The sequence below is a fragment of the Papaver somniferum genome, chromosome 4 (genome assembly GCF_003573695.1).
Source record: "Papaver somniferum cultivar HN1 chromosome 4, ASM357369v1, whole genome shotgun sequence".
Lineage (NCBI taxonomy): Eukaryota > Viridiplantae > Streptophyta > Magnoliopsida > Ranunculales > Papaveraceae > Papaver > Papaver somniferum.
In genome coordinates this window covers 6,923,484-6,943,067 of record NC_039361.1, presented here as the reverse complement: position 1 = coordinate 6,943,067, position 19,584 = coordinate 6,923,484, and the positions used below count along the sequence as shown (strand labels likewise).

Below are 19,584 nucleotides of genomic sequence, written 5' to 3'. Positions count from 1 at the left end.
TATTACCAACCGTAGGAAAGCAGGTACGCTTGGCGATCCCCAAATTTCCTTATATCAATGGAAAACAGGTACGCTTAGTCTCCAAATTCTATCTGTCTGAACCACCTTGAGGTATGCTTACAAGATGTAATTCAGTCGAATGCCTTAAGGTTTGTGAACTTAGGTTTTGTCCTAGCAGTTAAACTCAGTAAGCTCGGTCCACTTACTAGGGTTGTTTTTACTTGTGATTGCTCCATAGAATCTCTCTGCAAGGTTTCGCAATTTCTACTTGTGTAAGACTTATTCAACAATCACGGATATCCTAACTCGTTACTAGCATTAGATTTACTAGCAAATTGACTTAGTTGGCCACCTAAACAATTGATCAATCAATCATATATTTATTAGTTATAGTAAAAACAATCAATAACCATGCGAAGAATTAAAATAGATTTATATGCTGTATCAAATCATGTATTAGAACTTAGAATTAATCTCCAATCACTAAGAAGTTTATCTACTCATGGTACTAACAAAACCCATGACTTTCATATGATAAAATGGTAAAGAAATAGTTACGGTGATGGAAATAACTCCAAACCCTAGCTTTTCTTCCTTATGTTCTTCTCTCCAAAAACTTGATTAAAGATTAAAAGATATCCTCAAAAGTATTAAAAAAGTCTCTTATATAGTACCCAAACTGTATGTGCGCCCGTGTGCCAAATTTCGTGTCAAACAGCTGCCAAAAAGCTAGCCAAATTCCAAAATTGGTTGCTGCCAAAGTCTGGCCGTGCAAGGAATTTTCTAAACAGTCCTATGGGCCTGCGGCAACACCAAAGAGTGCAGCCCATTTGATCTTTAGGTTGCAACCATTGGCCTATCAGTTCCACAGAACTGACAGTTTATTCCTTCTTCTCTTATTACGGCCAGGACTTTCCATCTGTATGTTCTCCTGGATGTTTCGTATTTTTTTTCTTTTCAACTTACGGTCGGGACTTTCAACCGTAACTTCTCTTGTATGTTTAACTCTTTCTCGTCAGTTTTACGGCAGAAACTATTCATCCGTAAACTCTCCTGTAACTTTTAGTTTCTCGGCTTCTCTAACTCCACCAACAGTGAAACTACTGCTTCACTCGAGCTGGAATCATTCTTATCTTCCGAGAACATCACAAATCATCAACTACCATGATTAATTATCAAACTCAAGTTATTGTTAGTTTAGTCGGTGGAAAAGAGTTTGGGTTTGTTTAAACTTTATGTTGACTAAACTTTTGCCTAAAGTTTAGTTACTTATAAACCAAGTTAGGAAACCATGTTCCTAAGGTAATGATTTCTTAAGGGCCAAGTTTGTATCTCTATATATATGGCTAGAATTGTAGGTTTGTAGACAGTCCAACCTAGAAGAGTGATAAATCCTTGTGCTTAGGGTTTTGGTCTCTTTGTTAGGGAGGGTCGTGTGCTACCGTGAAGGTCAATATCAGTGTGAGAGAAAAACTTGTAGAGAGAGAATTTTGGTGTTCTAGTGTGTCGGGTTTAGGGCTTTGCCCTAAACAAATTTTCTAGTTTCATGTTTCTCCTCTGTTAGTAGCATCTATGAAGACGATGCAGAAGAGAAGACACGAGGCTGTTTTGGCGAATGTTAAAGAGTTGGTTTCTATGGTTTCTTCAATGGTGTTCTCGGGTATTTCTTGTTAACTCTTTGGTTATTGTCTTGGGTTGCGGAAAGAGCATGTAATGGTCTTTGATTTAATGGAAACTTTTCTGGTGGTGTTGGCCGTGGATGTAGCATGTAAAGGTGAACCACGTATATCTTGTGTTGTGGTTGTGCAGGTTTGTTTATCTTCTGTCTCTATTATTATTTCTCCCATGTTTGGTTCAAGTCGCCAATTGTCCTTTGTGATCCTGTGTTCCGCTGTGCTCGGGGTGCCAATTTTCTCAACAATTGGTATCAGAGCCATTGGACATGCGGGTGTGATTGAACCGCTGAATGATGGTTTATTTTTCGGGTGGAGAAATCTGTTTTGAAGATAATGTTTCAACCGGTGTGACACAAAGATGGATTTGTGATGTGATTTACAAATCGGAGAGGTTCAACTTGGTAGAATTTTATGTTCTTCATTTAGTTTTATGATGTAGTATGGGATGCAGATTAAGGATGAATGAGGTGGAATACATAGATACTTATGATTTACAATTATTCGCATCTTTCTCGTCCACCGATGGTATCATGTAAGAAGCATATCCTTCTCGAGTTCATCTCTTATCTATCCACTCAGGTTCGACTTCCATCTTCATTTGTCGCTGGCAACTCCATGATATCGACAGCTACAAGAGCGACCAAGCTCCATCAAACTACCAAACCCATCACCGGTGACTCTTCCTATCGACCATCATTGCTTCCAACTCTTACAATGTCCTACTTGAACTGCACCTCCCCCCACTATCGACAACAACATCATCTCCATCGAGTTCTTCCTTTTCCATCTCAAAACTCACTGTCCTTTCCAATCGAGTCGCAGCTAACCCATCTTAATATCGAACTAGCATTGCTGCCATGCTCAAAATATCCACGGACTCAAGCTCATTGTCTCGTTCTAACACAGGCATTAACTATCTCCTACATCACCGATAATATCCCAAACAACTCTCAATATTCAGAATCAGTCATCACCAATCACGATGATCAATCACGGAAAACAGTATCACCGATGGCATCACATCACCTTTATGTGAGATTATTAGTTCCACATTGTTGGACAATCTAAGATCATGCGGTTTATAATCCTTTGGGACTCTCCACTCATTTACAATTGGTTTTGAGTTGGATGCCCGTATTCTAACGAGTCATTTGACCGCGCCTTTATTCCGCGTCACCCAATTTGATTGTCCACGTGTTAGACCCAACGAGGCTACACGTGATGGGGCGTGTTGATGTTATTAGTCCCGTATTGTTGGACAATCTAAGATCCTGCAGTTTACAATCCTTTGGGACTCTCCACTCATTGCCAATTAGTTTTGGGTCGGATGCCCGTATTCTAACACTTTCTTAGCACAAGCTATCCTATTGTCAGCAAACTCCTATTTTCCAGGTAGGTCCCGTCCTTGACTAACAACAACCAGTTTTGCTGGTTTGAACCCAAACTCCCTGAACTGGTCGAGTGGAGAAGATGAAGAAAGTGGCAGCCCTTAATCAATGACCTGCTTGAATTTATCCTCATTCCACTGTCAGTCATAGGAGACTGACAGTTCGGTTTCATTTATATGGTTTGCTGCATCGACATCTTTCGCCAATTCGACTCGCTCCAAATGCTCCTAACTTCTGCATACGATGTCGGATTGACTCAATTCTTTCGTCGTTGGCTTCGTATTTTCGTCCTCTTCAAAATGATAACAAAAACTCCTTGATTTGAACGAGGTCTACCTGGTCTTTGTCCCTTATCCGCTCATAGCTAACTTCTTTTATTGCACAATTAAGTGCAATTTCACTTCTTTCGGATGAATCACCTAGCAAAACACAAAGAGAAAAACGAACATAATATACAACAATTTCCAAGAATATAAGAAATTACTAGTAGGGGTGGTACTTGGGTTGGTTGGGAGGGTTACAAGGCTTGGTCAAGGCAGACTCGAGCTAGGAATCCTTTGCTCAGATTGCCCATCGAACCCGTGAAACCCATGGAGGTACTGCCCAAGCCCTCCCAAGTTGTGTTCCCCGGGTTTCTCGGGTTGGCCCAAGTTTCGCTAGACATACGAGTTTGTTAATATGATAATAACAAAATAATAAGATTCAATTGCTATATTTATCTTAAATTTCCAAATAACTGAAAATTATTTACAATAATATAAACTTTTTTTCATATTGAATGATTAATGAGATAGATATAATTTATATTTTCGTTATTAGATTTGAAGGTAATATCTAAAATTACTCTAAATAGATAGTAATACCAATTATAAAAAAAATAGTTTATATAACTATATTATAGTTCTTCGGGTTGGGCGGGTTACTCGGGTTAGAAATATTTGTGCCCATGCTTGCCCAAATTTAACTCGGGTTTATAAAATTTATGCTCAAGTTTGCCCAAAGTTTTGAAATATGTTGCCCATGTCCGCCCAACGTTCGGGTTGGGCATGGGTTGGGTGGGTTAACTCAACCCAAGTCCCACCCCTAATTACTAGCATGGATTCGACACTGAATATCTGTAATATATGCACTTAATAACATCCAGTCGAATTTATTACGGATTTCGAATTTGACATCCACATCTAATCCAACATCCAACGCATTTGTATCTAATTGATGCATGGATGGACGAGTTAGATGCGAATACTACAATGTATTTATTTTATAATTAAAACTTTAAATTGGAAAATAATAATAATAAAATTGACTTGAATACAATGACTAATCAAGAAAAAGAAAAGAAAAAAGACTTGAGTTTGCATCTCAATGTCAAGGCCTAAATGTTTAATAGAAGAAAATGATGAGGAGATAAGTTTGTCATATAGTGGACTACTAAACTAACCCAATATTTTATAACTATAAATATTTTTATTCTAATAGATGTGGATATCCAACGAATTTTTAAGATTAGACCCGCACCCAATCCAAAATCCGTTAGATTCCAAAATTGCATCCGCATCCAATCCATTAGTGAACGGTTTAGGCACCCATCTTCAAAAATACGTTTGGTCCTGATAAAATCCACAGATTTCGGGCTAAATGCTCACACCTAATAATTAGGTCAAGCACTATAGTTGAGAACTCATCTTGGTTATAACTTAATAGTAGGGGAAGACAATTATTATTGGGCATCGCATATCTCTAATGTAGTGAATCTGGTCGGCTTGACTTGGCTAGTGAGTTGAACACATTTATTCCACCTATTATGATCAATCGAGTAGAATTTAAAGAACACACACAATAACCTACTCTTCCAAATGGAATGAGCCTGAATTCATTAGTTCTTTCTTATTCTAATTACATGAAATCAGTTGCCATAAATACATCAATTTCTCTCAACTCACTACTCTCATCCTCAGCTTCATTCCTATCTCACTAACCATCTAGTGGCTAACAAAACGATCGGAATAGACCAAGCTTTGACTGACGTGTGTAAAAGGGAAAGGACCAATAACAACTCACCGATATCACTCACTGATTTACACCCTGATACGATTCCAGCTCACTGAGTTACACACAGACTCAAAATAAAACAAGTAAATACTTAGGCCAGTTGAGTGACCAGTGAGATGCTAGGCATATGACAATACCCTCCGGTTCTAAACATCCTTGTCCTCAAGGATGAAATTAGGGAATTGAGCGCGAATATGATGGAAGTCCTCCCATGTAGCATCTTCAGGTTGAGAGTTGGTCCACTGAATAAGGAGTTGTTTAACTGGTACACCACCTTGCAATGTTGCTCTGGTGTTTAAAACAGCTACATGAGTGGCAATGAAAGCACCTGAAGTGTCCACCAATGGAAGTGATGGAGGGAAAACTGCATGAAGGCAGATTTTCTTCTTTAGCTGTGATACATGAATAACAGGATGTATTCTTGATCCAACTTGGAGATTCAGTCTGTAAGCTACTAAGCCAATATTCTGCAATACCTCAAAAGGACCATAATACCTTGCTGAGAGTTTAAAGTTCTTTCTAAGAGCAACTGATGATTGTCTATAGGGTTGTAGTTTCAAATACACCCAATCCCCTACAACAAAGGATCTGTCACATCTTGATTGATCAGCATAAAAGTTCATTCTATCTTGGGCTCTGAGTAAATCTTCCTTAAGCAACTATAACATGTGATCCTTCTCTTGCAAGTATTCTGGAACAGAAGAAACTGAAGTAGTAGTTTTTATTGGAAAAGCAAGATGAGGAGGAGTAAACCCATAGAGAGCTTGAAATGGTGACATCTTGAGGCTTGTGTGATAATTGGTGTTGATCCACCATTCAGCTAGAGCCAGACAGTTAGACCATAGCTTAGGATTGGTACCAGTCATGCATCTCAAATACTGTTCTAAGCATGCATTGGTTCTCTCAGTTTGGCCATCAGACTGAGGGTGGTAGGAAGTGCTTAAGTTCAGTATAGTGCCCATAGATTTGAAGAGTGCTTACCAGAACTGGTTAATAAAAATATTGCCCCTGTCAGAGACTATAGTTGATGGAAATCCATGAAGTTTAAATATGTGTTGCATGAACTCTTTAGATACTTATATGGTTGTAAATGGATGGCTAATAGCCAAGAAGTGACAATACTTGGTAAATCTATCCACAATTACCAAAATGATAGATTTCCTATTTGATAAAGGTAAACCCTCAATGAAATCCATAGATATGTGTTGCCAAGGGGTGTCTGGTACAGGTAATTGGAGCAGGCCAGCAGGGGCAGTGTGTTCATGCTTATTACATTGGCACACATCACAGTTGGCTAAAAATTGGAAAATGTCTTGCTTCATCTTTGGCCAGTAAAAATGTGACTTAGCTCTAGTGTACATGCCAAGCATACCAGAGTGACCCCCTACAACTAAAGAATATACTGAATGCATAATAGATTTTCTAATGTGGTTTCCACTACCAACATATAATCTAGTTTTTTACCTGAGAATGCCTCCGTGCAATGACAGTGACTGATGAGAAGGATTGACCAGCATTTGGGCCAAAAGTGGTTGAACTACAGTGTCATCTGCATAACTACTGATGACGTCTTGAGCCCACTGAGGTTGAGTTAAAGAAATAGCAAGACATTCAGTAGAGTGGTGGAGTCTGGACAAGGCATCAACAACAATATTATCTTGTCCTTTTTTGTACTTGATCACATAATCCAAACCCAAAAGCTTCATAAGCCACTTTTGTTGTAGAATTGAAGTCATTCTTTGGTCCATGAAGAATTTCATACTTTGATGATCAGTATTAATAATGAATTGAGAATGAGAAAGATAATGTTTCCATTTTTGTACAAGCATAACTATGGCTAGTAGTTCCTTTTCATAAGTGGAAAGAGCCAAGGCTTTTGGACCCAGAGGTTTACTGAAAAATGCTATAGGTTTCCCAAACTGTATCAGTACAACACCTACACCCCTGGAGCATGCATCAGTTTCTAGAACAAAGGGAGAAGAAAAATCTGGTAATGCAAGCACTTAAGCAGTTGTCATATCCTGTTTAAGGTCTTGGAATGCTTGAAGTGCAACAGGAGACCAAGCAAATGAGTCCTTCTTGAGCATGTCCGTAAGTGGCCTTCTAATAGTGCCATAACCTTTTATGAATCTCCTATAGTGACCAGTAAGACCAAGGAATCCTCTGGGTTGCTTGAGATTTGTTGGTTGTGGCCAATTCTGCATTGCAGCTAGTTTGTCAGGATCAGCAGCAACTCCTTCAGAAGAAATCAGATGACCCAAGTAAGCCAATTGAGGTTGAGCAAATGAATATTTCTTTAAGTTGGCTGAAAGGATGTTCTGTCTCAGTAGGGAGAGAACTTGAGAAAGATGTAACACATGGTCCTCCAAGGATTTGTTGTAGATGAGAATATCATCAAAAAATACCAACACAAACTTCCTTATAAAGGGTTGGAACACCTTATTTATAAGGGATTGAAATGTGTCAGGTGCATTGGTTAGCCCAAATGGCATTACCTTGAACTCTTAATGTCCATGGTGGGTTCTAAATGCATTTTTGTAGATGTCCTTAATGTGCATTCTAATATGATGATAACCAGACGTGAGATCCAATTTGGTAAAGATTACAGCCCCATTAAGTTCATCAAGTAATTCTTCAATTAGTGGAATTGGAAACTTATCCTTAATGATGATCATATCATTAAGTTTCCTATAGTCCACACAGAACCTCCATGGGCCATCTTTCTTTTTAACCAGTAATATTAGAGAAGCAAAGGGGATGTGATTGTCCTGTATAAGCCCAGCATCCAACATTTCTTGAACCAGCTTCTCAACCACTGCTTTTTGTATGTAAGGGCATCTATAAGGTCTTTGAGAAATTGGTAAATAAAATGGTTTTAAAGGAATTTTGTGATCTAAATCTCTAGGTGGAGGGAGAGTAGATGGTTCATCAAACACATCTGCATAATCTTGAAGTAAAGAAGTAACTTCTGGAGGTGTATGAGTGATAGGGGTAGCAGTAATGGAGAAAAACTGACCAATGAGTGCAGGAGTGTTGTTTATAATAAAGTTGAAGAATGATTCATCACTAAGAAAACTGTAAGAAGGATTAGGTGAGTGTCCCTGTAAGGTGATGAGTTTTCCATGATGGTGGAATGAGACTTTGAGCTCAGCCAGATTAAACATGACATCTCCTAGCCCTTTTAACCAATCAACACCTAACACCATATAACACCCTCCTAATGGGAGTGCTCTCAAATCAGTAGAAAAATGATACCCTTGCATAGAACACTGTAAATCTTGACAAACACCTTCACTGATAGTTGTATCACCATTTGCTACTGTGACTAGCATTTTTCCAGTTGGAACCATGTGGAGATGTAATTTGTTGGCTAATTCTGCGTCCACAAAACTATGAGTGCTCCCTGTATCTATCAAGACAAAGATATCATGGTTATTAAATTTGCCAGGGACTCTAATAGTGCTTTGATTCACCAACCCAGTCAAGGCATGGAGGGAAATTCCATGGCAGTGTCCCCTGAAGTTGTAGAAGAAGCAACTTCTTCTTCTGAGTCATCAACAGGTGGAGAAGAGTTGTCCTCATCAAATGCAACTAGCATGAATAATTGTTGAGTTTTACAACGATGACCCGGCTTGTAAAACACATCACAGTTATAACATAAGCCTTTGTCAAGTCGAGCTTGCATTTGAGCGGGTGTTGTTGGTGGTAATGATGGTTCAGGCTTGGTAGGGGTAAGAGGGTGTGTAATAATTGGTTTATCAGATGAAAATGATGGGTTAGGAAGATTGGTGAGTGGTGTTAGAGAGGGTTTGTAGCTAGATGATGGTGAAAAGGAGCTGGATGATTGTGTGAAGGGTCGATTAAATGGTCTAGCTCGTTTTAGTTGATAATCTACTGAAGCTTGTTGTAAACGAGCTAAATAGAAAGCCTCATAATCAGAATTGGGTTTGAACATCTGAATATGATTACAAATTTCTTCTTTTAATCCACTGATAAAACTCATAGTGAAATAATCCTTAGAGAAACTTGGATTCTAATTTTTCATAATAGCTTTCAAGGACTTATATCTCTCAAAATAATGTTCAATTGTAGTAATCTGAGACAATTTATTGAAGCTACCCACATAGTTATCATACGCAACATCCTCAAATCGAAAACAAACATCAGAAGAAAACATATTCCAATCGAAAAATAGTTTACCCTCTTGATAATCCAAAAACCAGGCATCAGCCTTATCATCCATATGAGTCGAAGCTAAATATACCCTCTTAGAAGGATCAACAACATTCAAATAAAAAAATAGTTCACATTTACGAAGCCGAGCTCTAGGATTAGAACCATCAAATCTGGGATAACCAATTTTAGGTTGACGAAGAAAATTAGAGGAAGAAAAAATCATACCAGAAGTAAACCCAGATTCAGTGTGTTGATGAGTGTTGTTATTGTCAGCAGAAGCACTTGGATCTGGAGCACCTGGAATACGAAGACGTTTACAAATCGTAGTAAACTGAGAAAGCAAGGTCTCTCCAATTGAAGTGATCTTGAGTTTGATGTCTGATACATCTTTTTCCAAGACTGATAAACGTTCTCCATCAAGTTTTTGTTGATGAGCAACGTCCTTTACTGTAGGTGCTTTCCCACCTCCTGTCATGAATCAAACACAGGATCAACGAAGCTTATACCAAATATTATGATCAATCGAGTAGAATTTGAAGAACACACACAATAACCTACTCTTCCAAATGAAATGAGCCTGAATTCATGAATTTTTTCTTCTTACAATTACATAGAAATCAGTTGCCATAAATACATCAATTTCTCTCAACTCACTACTCTCATCCTCAGTCGTTCATTCCTATCTCACTAACCATCTAGTGGCTAACAAAACGATTGTAATAGACCAAGCTTTGACTGACGCGTGTAAAAGGGAAAAGACCAATAACAGCTCACCGATCTCACTCACTGAGTAACACCCTGATACGGTTCCAGCTCACTGAGTTACAGACAGACTCAAAATTAAACAAGTAAATACTTAGGCCAGCTGAGTGACTAGTGCAGATGCTAGGCATATGACACCACCTTATATATAGCTAAGTGATACCCGACAAAAGCTCAATTTTTATATGGAAATAAACTTTGCGAAAACTGAATTTTCGTATGGTTTTCGACAAAAACTAAGTATTTTGTCTTCAAATTTTATTATGTGTTAAATTTTTTGGGATCTTTCTTTTTTATATATAGAAAATCGAAATATCCATGTAGAATACAACTAAAATTTCTGTATTTAATATTTAAGCGGAATGCACCTCTGCCACATTGAATGTTGCTTTCTTTTTGCTTGGTTAGGCCTATTTCTATGCACATGAAAAAAAAATGTTGTTTGGCATATCAGGTGGCATGGAAAACGAGTTGCGCTACTATGGGAAAACCACTGAGGGACAGAGTTACTAGCAAACAATATTGACAATATCGCCAGTGCTGCCAGGAATATCGCCCGATATTGACGTTAGCGCCAACGACAAGTTCTTTATCCCTATAAATAAGTAATTTTCAAACTCAGAACTTAGCCCAAATTTTTTGTGTAAATTTTTTTCTCTATTTCTCTATCTAGTTTCTCTATTTATCTTTTTCTCAAGCTAATTTATTTTTCAAAGTTTTCCCAAATGGCACAATTTCAAACCCAACCTGATTTGGCAACACAACTTGATTTTTCTGAGTAGTGCTTGAAAGTGCCGTTAAGAAGATATGTGATAGTTATAAAGCAAAGAAGTCTTGAAGTTTTTTATATTAACACTACACGATATCCTGGATTTTGCAACATTTCAGTTTCGGGGGTGTGCAACGGATATTGTCGTTGCACCATGTGCAACGCCGTTGTCCGTTGCGCACCCGGAAAAACGTTGCACAAAATAAATACCATTGATTTAGTAAAATGAAATTATTTGAGCAAAGTATTGGAAATTATGAAAACGTTGCTCAACGTTCCGCAACATTTCTTTTAATAATATTTTTTTTAATCTGCAAATTTTTTTATTTATTTTTTCTTTTAATTTATAAAAGGAAAGATTTTCTTGAGCGTTGGATGGGGCTGGGATCCGTATGACTTGTTTATTTCTATTATAACCGTTGGATTAGAAAAGTGTGGTTTTTTTTGGCTGGGTAAGATATCTGCAGATCAATCTCTCTACCACTTCAGACTCGTATTTTGCTCTTATCTCTTTTTCTCTCTTATTTTCATTTTCACTCATTTATTTCAGACTCGTTTTTCGCTCTATCTTTCCTTCTGAGAAATCTCAAACCCATAGATCTATTTTATTTCCGAGAAATCACAGGAATCAAAACCTTCACTTTTAACCAAATTAAAACATATACTCGTAATCAAAACCCAAAGTTGAAAATCTAGAAAACCAAATCAAAACCCAAAAATATCCATCTAAAACCTAGAAAATCAATTTGTTCGTGAAATCGAAAATCAGTTCATCCATAGTTGATTTCTTTGTTGATTTTCAAGAGGTATAAGATCTACTACTACTACTACTACTACTACTACTACTGTTGTTATTTGATTTTGGTTTTGTTGGTTATACTATAATCTATTGTTTGACCTAACTCTTTGATATTGGAGTCTGCATATTTATGTTTTGATGATTTTCGTTGCTTTTATGTAATTTTAAGACAAGGGGTGTGTTTTAATTTTAATATAATGTATTTATTGAAGTCGTTTTGGTTTTCGATGTTAGGGTTTTATTTTGGGGTATGTATTGATTTCAGTTTGGTTATTTTTAATCATAGGTTTTGATTTCATTTTGGATTTTGAAGTTGTAGAGATTTAGGTTACTTTTGATAGGTTTTTTCATCTGGGTTTCCTTAGAATTGAAAAAAAAAAGGGGGATTAAGATTTTACTCTGAAATTGAAGTGATAAGATGATGATTATTTTTTTTCACTCATGGATTCTTTGTCTATTTAAGAACTTTAATCTGGGTTTTTTCTTTGATTTGCTCAATTTTTTTATATTCTTTTTTGAAGATTTTTGTTCAGTACAACTCAAGTGTTCACTGTGTTCTAGTATTTTGGTATTAGTTCATTTTATTGGTTAGGTAAGCAGTTGTGTCAAAGGTCATGCAAGTTTGTAATCATTATGAAATGTCAGGAAGCTGATCTTGTGAGTTTATTCATCTTTTGTTGTTGTAATGGATTACTAAAGTATTGTTTGTGTTTTGGTGCAGGTTTTGTAGAGTAAAATTGCGGCTCTAAGGACTTGAAAGGTTAGGTTTTGCAGAGTATACCTTTTGTTCAGATTGTATGCTTTTTGTTTCTCTTGTATCTAAATGTTCAGATTCTTACTTTTTTTTTTTTTTGGTTTGCTTACTTAGGTATTGACATATTGTGCACTATGTGTCTCTCTTATTGTGTTTAGTCTAATTTGTTTTCAGTTTGCTTAGCATTCAATTAGCTGATCATTTCAGAAGATTGATTTTTTGGTTTTGTTGTGAATTATAGGCTAGAATATTAGTACATGAGCAGATACTTTTATGGTAAATTAAAATCTTGTTTGTGTATTAATGTAGAACGTCCCAACAGACTGAGAAAGGTTGGATGTTTGAAGATAGATTCAGTCATTTGTATAAAACAGGAGTAGATACTTTTATTGCCTTCACATATAAGAACAGAACTAGAGACTCACAATTATGTCCATGTCCTTGTGATTTTCGGCTTACAATGATTCAGAATAATTGTTTTATGCTCTTAGCTGTGATATTTCAGTCTTTTATGTTATTATTTATTGACCACATATATGTGTGGATTACTAATACTTTTATTTTGTAGGTCAATGGAACAAATGCAAAGCACATCTAAAGGTACGACATCACAGCAAAATATAGGAGTGCCCATCAATTATGGTGGTAACAAGCAGGTCAAAGTTACAGAACGAAGGTTATTCTTTCCTTTTTTTGTTTTTTGTTTCTCTTGTGCTCTGCTCCAGTAGTGGTAACTATATGACACAAATTCTAATTATATGTTGTAGGTCATGTTGTTTTTTCCCCTTCATGAAAACTACCTTTCCATTTTTTGTCATATTTTGAACGCATAACTGAAGTTTGAAACTAGCAGTCTGGCATAAGGAGATAATTGTTTATAATCTATCTACAGGCATGGTTGACTAGATGTTTTTTTATGCTTTTATTGGTTTTAGTTTTACTTGATTAAGACATGGGATTTTGGTTCGTAAGTTTGATGCTTAGTTTTTTTCCCTTGCTTGTACGATATGTTCACTGATTGGAAAAAGCATTGAATGGTACGTTCCTTTTGCTGTAATTCTCTGATAGTTTTACCTTACACTTTCTTAGGAAGCTGATATTCCACTTTAATCTCATACTTGATATTTCTAGTTACAATTTTTCTTGATAACAAATTAATGTTTTCCTCCCACCTGCATTTTGTTGTGTTTGTCAATGACGCTGGCTGCTGACAGGGATCCAACATCTGTTAGTTCTATTTTTGGATAGCTTATTATACTGTTTGCAATTCACTCATATCTCCCCTCTTTTTGTCCAGAGAACCAAAACTAGCAGAACTAGCTAATGCATTGGATCAATATTTTTGTGTGTCTAAGATATCATTGCATCCGAGGCACATGAAGCCTCACCAAATTCAAGGTTTCAACTTCTTGCTTAGAAACGCAGTCGATGAAGGTGATGCCCAGTCATTATGTGAGGCAATTGCGGGTCATGTTTTTGTGTTATCGACCATTTTGTATTTTCAAATTCAGAAACTTGGGTTCTTGACAAAAGTCAGTACAATCTTTGAATCAACCAAATAATTGTATGGGTTTATGATAGTCATCTATTAAATTCTTATGAGGAATTCATAAATTGCAAGTTGATACGAATATATATGTATAGTTCTATATTGTGATAATCAATCATATGTTTGTGATGATAATGTGTTTAAGAGATTCCTTCTGTATGAAAAATTGGGTCTTGTAATTGATCTAGAATGGTTTATGCAGGTGCAGAAATCTGGAATGGAATATATATGCAGGTGCAGAAATCTGCCGGATTTTTTTTTTCAACTATAAATATTATGCAACGGATATAAATGTTGGAAATCAATACGTTGCTTTGACTTGCTTCCATGAGCAACGGTACAAAAAACAAGATAACGTTGCAGAATTTTTAGTAGAACTATTTAACTGTTTGCCTAATAAAAAAACGTTGCTCAAATTAAATATTTACGTTGCTTAAATTATCCAATACGTTGCTCAAATTATAAATTAAAACGTTGGTAAACAAGGTGCGCAACGGTGCGAAAACTTGCTCTATTTTATTTAAGCAACGTACACTGACGTTGCACAATAATTTGTTACACCGTATTAGCAACGTCCATGGCGTTGCTTAAATTCATAGCAACACGGGTATTCGTTCCAAAATAGCTTTTTTGGTGTAGTGTAACCAAGTCAAAACCGCAACTAAGAAAAGGAAAAGAAAAGTTCAAGGCAAAACAAATTTGAAGCCAAAGAAGTGGATAAACAAAGGAAACTCCTTTCATGAGCGCATTTGTTGGAAGTTTTGTGAAATGAAGAATTAAGATTGGCAAGATGAAAAACATTGTCCCAATTTTTTCTTTTTAAAGTCTATATTTCAAATTATTATTGTCTAGTTTTATGTCTTGTAAAATGACTATTAATGATTATATCGAAGTTTAATGAATTTAAAAATTTGACGAGTATTCTTGAAAATTAAGCTTAATTCTATTCTTAATCAAATCCTTCATTTTAATTAGAGATACATTTAATAGATTTAACAAATATTAAAATTTAATACTTAGAAAATTAAAAAATTAAAATATAAAAATTTAAGTGGACAATTAAGAAATTAAGACATAAATATTGGGCAATATTTGGAAAAATATCTTAAAATCACGAAACAACTTCCAAATTGGAAGTCTCGTGTGATCTCACATAGTTTAAACCTTTCAAAACGATGGGGCGAATATCATGATTTCCAGAGTAGAGATGGTGTCACGTCAATAATAATTTTTTTTTGTGAATTAGGTATTTCATAATAACTGCCTAACATTGGGTGTTAGGAACCCTTACATCGTTGTCATCTAATGTGTTCGGACTTGCATATGTTGCCTCATTAAAACCTTGACAAAGAAAACCCATTGTGGTAAAGCATTGTCGAAGGGAAAAGAGTACAACGCAAAGTGTCCAAAAAAATAAAACAGGATTGAAACTACTTAATATAAAAAAATTACATTCATAGAAGACCCTAAAACTAAAGTTGCAAAGATAACACAAACATTTATAATTCTTCATTAAACTGGGAAACATTCTTTCTCCATCGGTACCCAATGAGTAGTCTTCTAATACTGGCTGTATGTGTTGATTCACAAACAAGTTGTGAAGATTGAGAGTTTTAGCTCGCGATAAAACTATCAAGATGGATTCCTGAGCCCTTCTACCACGAACAAGTCTGATAAAAGTGTCACGACGGCCTATACAGGAAAGAGATCTCTTCTTAATGACAGACGACGACGATTTAGTCTTTGCAACAAATCGAAGATTTGAATGGTGAAAGTTGCATTTTCGAAAAAATACAACCATATAGAACATAACCAATATTGATTTCAGCATCATGTTGTTTCACAGGAGTCTTCAATTTCCTATTCCACGAAAAAGCACAAAGGTAGATTAAATTGCATACGAACATTACATAGACACAATACATGTTAAAGAAAATTGCTAATGAACAGAAAATAACTAGGCAAAGACTGTACAAGATAAGTACAAATTAAAAGCTTAGTCTACTGGCGGGTCTCAATGAAACGAGGGGTCGAAATTTTAAATAACCTCAAGCAGAGAAAGGGAATGCAAAATAACACAGAGCAAAACTAGAGACAACTAACAACTTAGTGGCTAGAAAAGCTAAGGTATTTTTAAAAAAGCTACGTATTTGTAAAATTTAGTGAACCTGAATGAGATACATCATAATCAAAACGAAAGAAATTAACAAACAAAAGAAAAATAATCAAAGAAAGAGAGGAAGAAAAAGGCCCCTGAATGGCCAAACCAATTTGCGATTCTGTCCATGCACTTGATTCCTAAACTTGTCTCGAAAAGATTAGAAGAAACACAAGGAAACTAAAACGTTGGAAACTAAAATGAAAGTATAGATGTCAAGGGTTTTTTTAGATGGAATTACCTGGGGGCTTAGTCAGATCAGTGAGGCTAGGATGTATACTGAGGTTATGTTCTTCATTCTGACTATTATTTATCAAGCACATCAGACTATAAAATGATCGAGCAAAATCAAGCAATCAAGGAAGATCTAAAACTTTAAAGAAAATAGGGACAAATAGGAGGTATACAAGCAGACAAAGCAAGACACAAAGGAGAAAAAATTAGAACCGAATCTCATACAGAGAGACAATTAGAAATTAGAGAAAAGAAATGGAAGAGAGCACTAAGAAGGAGAAAGAGGGAGATTTAAACAACAATAGAACAAGCAAACAGAAACATAGAGCAGCGAGGAACTAAGGCGAACAACAACATGAATAAACAGAACTTAAGAAGTATCCATAAGCAAATCACATACAAAGGGGTAAAGAAGACATAACACCACTAAGAAGAACCAGAGAAGAAGTATCAAAACAAGAGCAAGGATTTAAGGAAAAATCCGCATCAAAATTGAACCACATATCTTAACAACAGTTATAAGAAAAAGCAGGAGAGAAGAAGCATGGCAAGAAAAGAACACCCATTAAACAAAAGATTCATGACCAAAATCAGAGAGAATAGAAACAAGAAGAAGGTTACTTAGATCAGAAATTTTGATTTCCTTTTGGTACCAATTTTCTTTATAAAAACCCAATTCAATTTTTGAAGACATCTTATCAAACCCCAACTTACAGATCCTATTTTAATCGATCTGAAGAAGAAGGAGAAGAAAGGAGGAAAAGAGAAAAAAGAATTAGATCTGCAGAGAATACCATCATTCAACTTAAAAGAAAGCAACAAACAAACAAATAAACACCCTAGATAAATCGATTCAAGAAATATGCAGAGAGAAGAGACCGCCATAGAAAGAACAAGAAAGCTATAAACATAAATTGAAACAGAGCAGAATACAAGGAATAGACTTATTATGCCATCAAAACAATAGTATTTCACATCAGATTCCACAGATCCATAACACCCACCCCTTGATCTAACTTTTGTCCCCAAACTGTCCTAAGATTTACTTTCTAATGGGTTTTGCCGCCATTAGAGAAGGTTGTTTTTTAGGGTTTTTACTGTGAGGAAGAGAAGAGAAAGAGGAGAGAGAACAGAACGACCTGTCTTTACGTCAATAATGATGAGTAACCGGTTTGAATCTATTTTAGCTGACTAAAGTTTCTTGGGAGTTCGATAGTAGTTGTTTCTCAGAAATGTACTTTTCATTTTGTTTTGATGGGTAAATAATAAATAAAAAGATATTCAAGAAGAGAGAAAAAAGTTCGCAAGACATCAACAAAGGCTGCGAATCTACTTTCAAACGGAAGGAAGGACATGGAGTCCACCAAAAAAAAACAACCAAATCATGATTTTGATTTGAATAGATTGAAATATGTTAATTGACCAAAAAAAATTAAAAATAAGAGAAAGCAAGACAAAAAAAGAACAACACAAGCTCAACTAGAAAAACACTTCATGGGACCATTAGGATGTGAAACACAATGTTTGTGCCTCGGGATAGATTTTGAATCACGTGTCAAATTTTAGTCTAACACGTCTAATTAGATACTGGTTTTTATGGGCGTATTTGAAAGAGAATCTCTTCCAGCAAGACTGCAAGAGTGTATATCCAAGTTATGTAGCAATTACTACGTACACTATACACCTTCAAATATTTTTATGGGCTTTAAAATAAAGTTATCGTGTTTTTGTAATATATTTAAGAAACTGGCCGTTATTTCAAATCTTTTTATAAAGTGGTCTACATTGACATTTTTTATCTCATTTTTTAAAAAAACGGGTAATTGCAGTTAACCGTATATGTGGCAGTTATCTCATGTAGTAAATGTCATTTTAGCCCTTAAATTAGTCATCAGGTAGAGTTAGCGCAATGAAAAATGAGTCAATTCGGTGACTCAGTGCTCATCTTCTCCGTCTCTTCATGAAACTGAGTACTATTTGATGTTCATTGATCAATCATAAAAAATTACCATAAATCAAAACATGGGAATTTGAAAAATTCTATCGTTACGCACCAAGCTCGTCATCTTCCTAGTAAAGTTTCAGGAATTAGAAACCATAGCATTTTTTTAATCCCCAAAAGAATACTCGACTCATCAATTCACAACATTAAACCCAAATTGAAATCACCCGAACATAACCCAATTAAACTCAAATCACAGATTAAACCCAAAGATGTAAAACATGGAAAAAAAGAAAATCGAAATCAACTGTTCAAAATCTTCTTCTTTATTGTAACATGTTCTTCCCCAAAATAGTAGCAACAAAACTAAATAAATTGAAATCAGTCATGGATACTGTATGAAAATCAACAAAAAAATAGTAGCAAGTAAAAATTACCATGCTAATCCTAGGAAAAACGAACCTAAGCATGTAAAGCCCATCATTATTAAGCTTCTCCTCTGCCGTCTTTTAGCCATAGAATTATTAGCCAGAATTTTCTTCTCGTAATCTTGTCATTATTTTCCTTCATCGATTCATCAGTGTCACAGTTCAAACTAGACCCATCAATACTAGCTTGGTCAAATCCTCCTCTTCATTATTAAACATACTCCATTTGTCTTGGCTCATCTTTCCTTTGTTATTGTCAACTGAACTTAACAACTCTAGATCCATTGATCCACCTCCCTTATATGAGTTCCGTCTAAGTGCAGCTCTCTTTTTAATAATTTAGTGATTCGCAGAGGATATGGTAGTAATTTGAGCATACTAATTTGACTAAATCAATACTTTTGACCATCTTAGTGGGTCCCGAGGGAAACCCTAACAGAAAGGCCACTTTTTAGAAGATTTAAATTTTGTGGCCGGTTTATTAGTTATATGGATGGAAGCTGGCCAGTTTTTTAATTTGCCCATTTTTAATTTCCTTTGTCAGTGTGAATTATTAGGGTTCCGACACTGCGGGAAGTACTGAATAAATCCTATACAAGGCTGATTGTCTATTGGCCAGGTGTCTTTTTGTTTTTTTTTAAATCCCGAAGGTGCTACACTTCCCCCGCTCACTTCTCCCACTCCCTTTTCCCATTAGGTGTCATCGTTCTTAGCCCTTGATGCCTGGATTGAGATTAGCAGGGGATCCCATCATTATTGGATTTAAGCGATAGATACTTGACACATGGGTGGGGGAAAAGAGTGGGGGAAGAGAGCGAGGGATGTATATCATTTTCGTAAAAATCCAGATAAATGACTGACGTTTTTTTTCAGTTTGCAGTTTAAATCCATACGATG

The 19,584-nt window shown here is 35.9% G+C and overlaps 1 protein-coding gene and 2 long non-coding RNA genes across 3 annotated transcripts; 1 reads left to right on the top strand and 2 right to left on the bottom strand.

Annotated features, from left to right (window-relative positions):
- Window positions 1-7,119: 7,119 nt before the first annotated feature.
- On the bottom strand, window positions 7,120-7,608 carry LOC113271904 (uncharacterized mitochondrial protein AtMg00860-like). The gene has a single exon (XM_026521828.1). It carries the CDS (start codon window positions 7,606-7,608, stop codon window positions 7,120-7,122), a length of 489 nt encoding a protein of 162 aa, XP_026377613.1.
- A 3,707-nt stretch (window positions 7,609-11,315) lies between these two features.
- On the top strand, window positions 11,316-14,055 carry LOC113273483. Its single transcript, XR_003322424.1, has 4 exons — window positions 11,316-11,629; window positions 12,344-12,382; window positions 12,945-13,052; window positions 13,674-14,055. It is a non-coding gene; the product is annotated as an uncharacterized LOC113273483 (long non-coding RNA).
- Window positions 14,056-15,153: 1,098 nt separating this feature from the next.
- On the bottom strand, window positions 15,154-17,721 carry LOC113274668. Its single transcript, XR_003323145.1, has 2 exons — window positions 16,325-17,721; window positions 15,154-15,785 (listed from the first exon to the last, which is right to left on the bottom strand). It is a non-coding gene; the product is annotated as an uncharacterized LOC113274668 (long non-coding RNA).
- Between the last annotated feature and the right edge of the window lie 1,863 nt (window positions 17,722-19,584).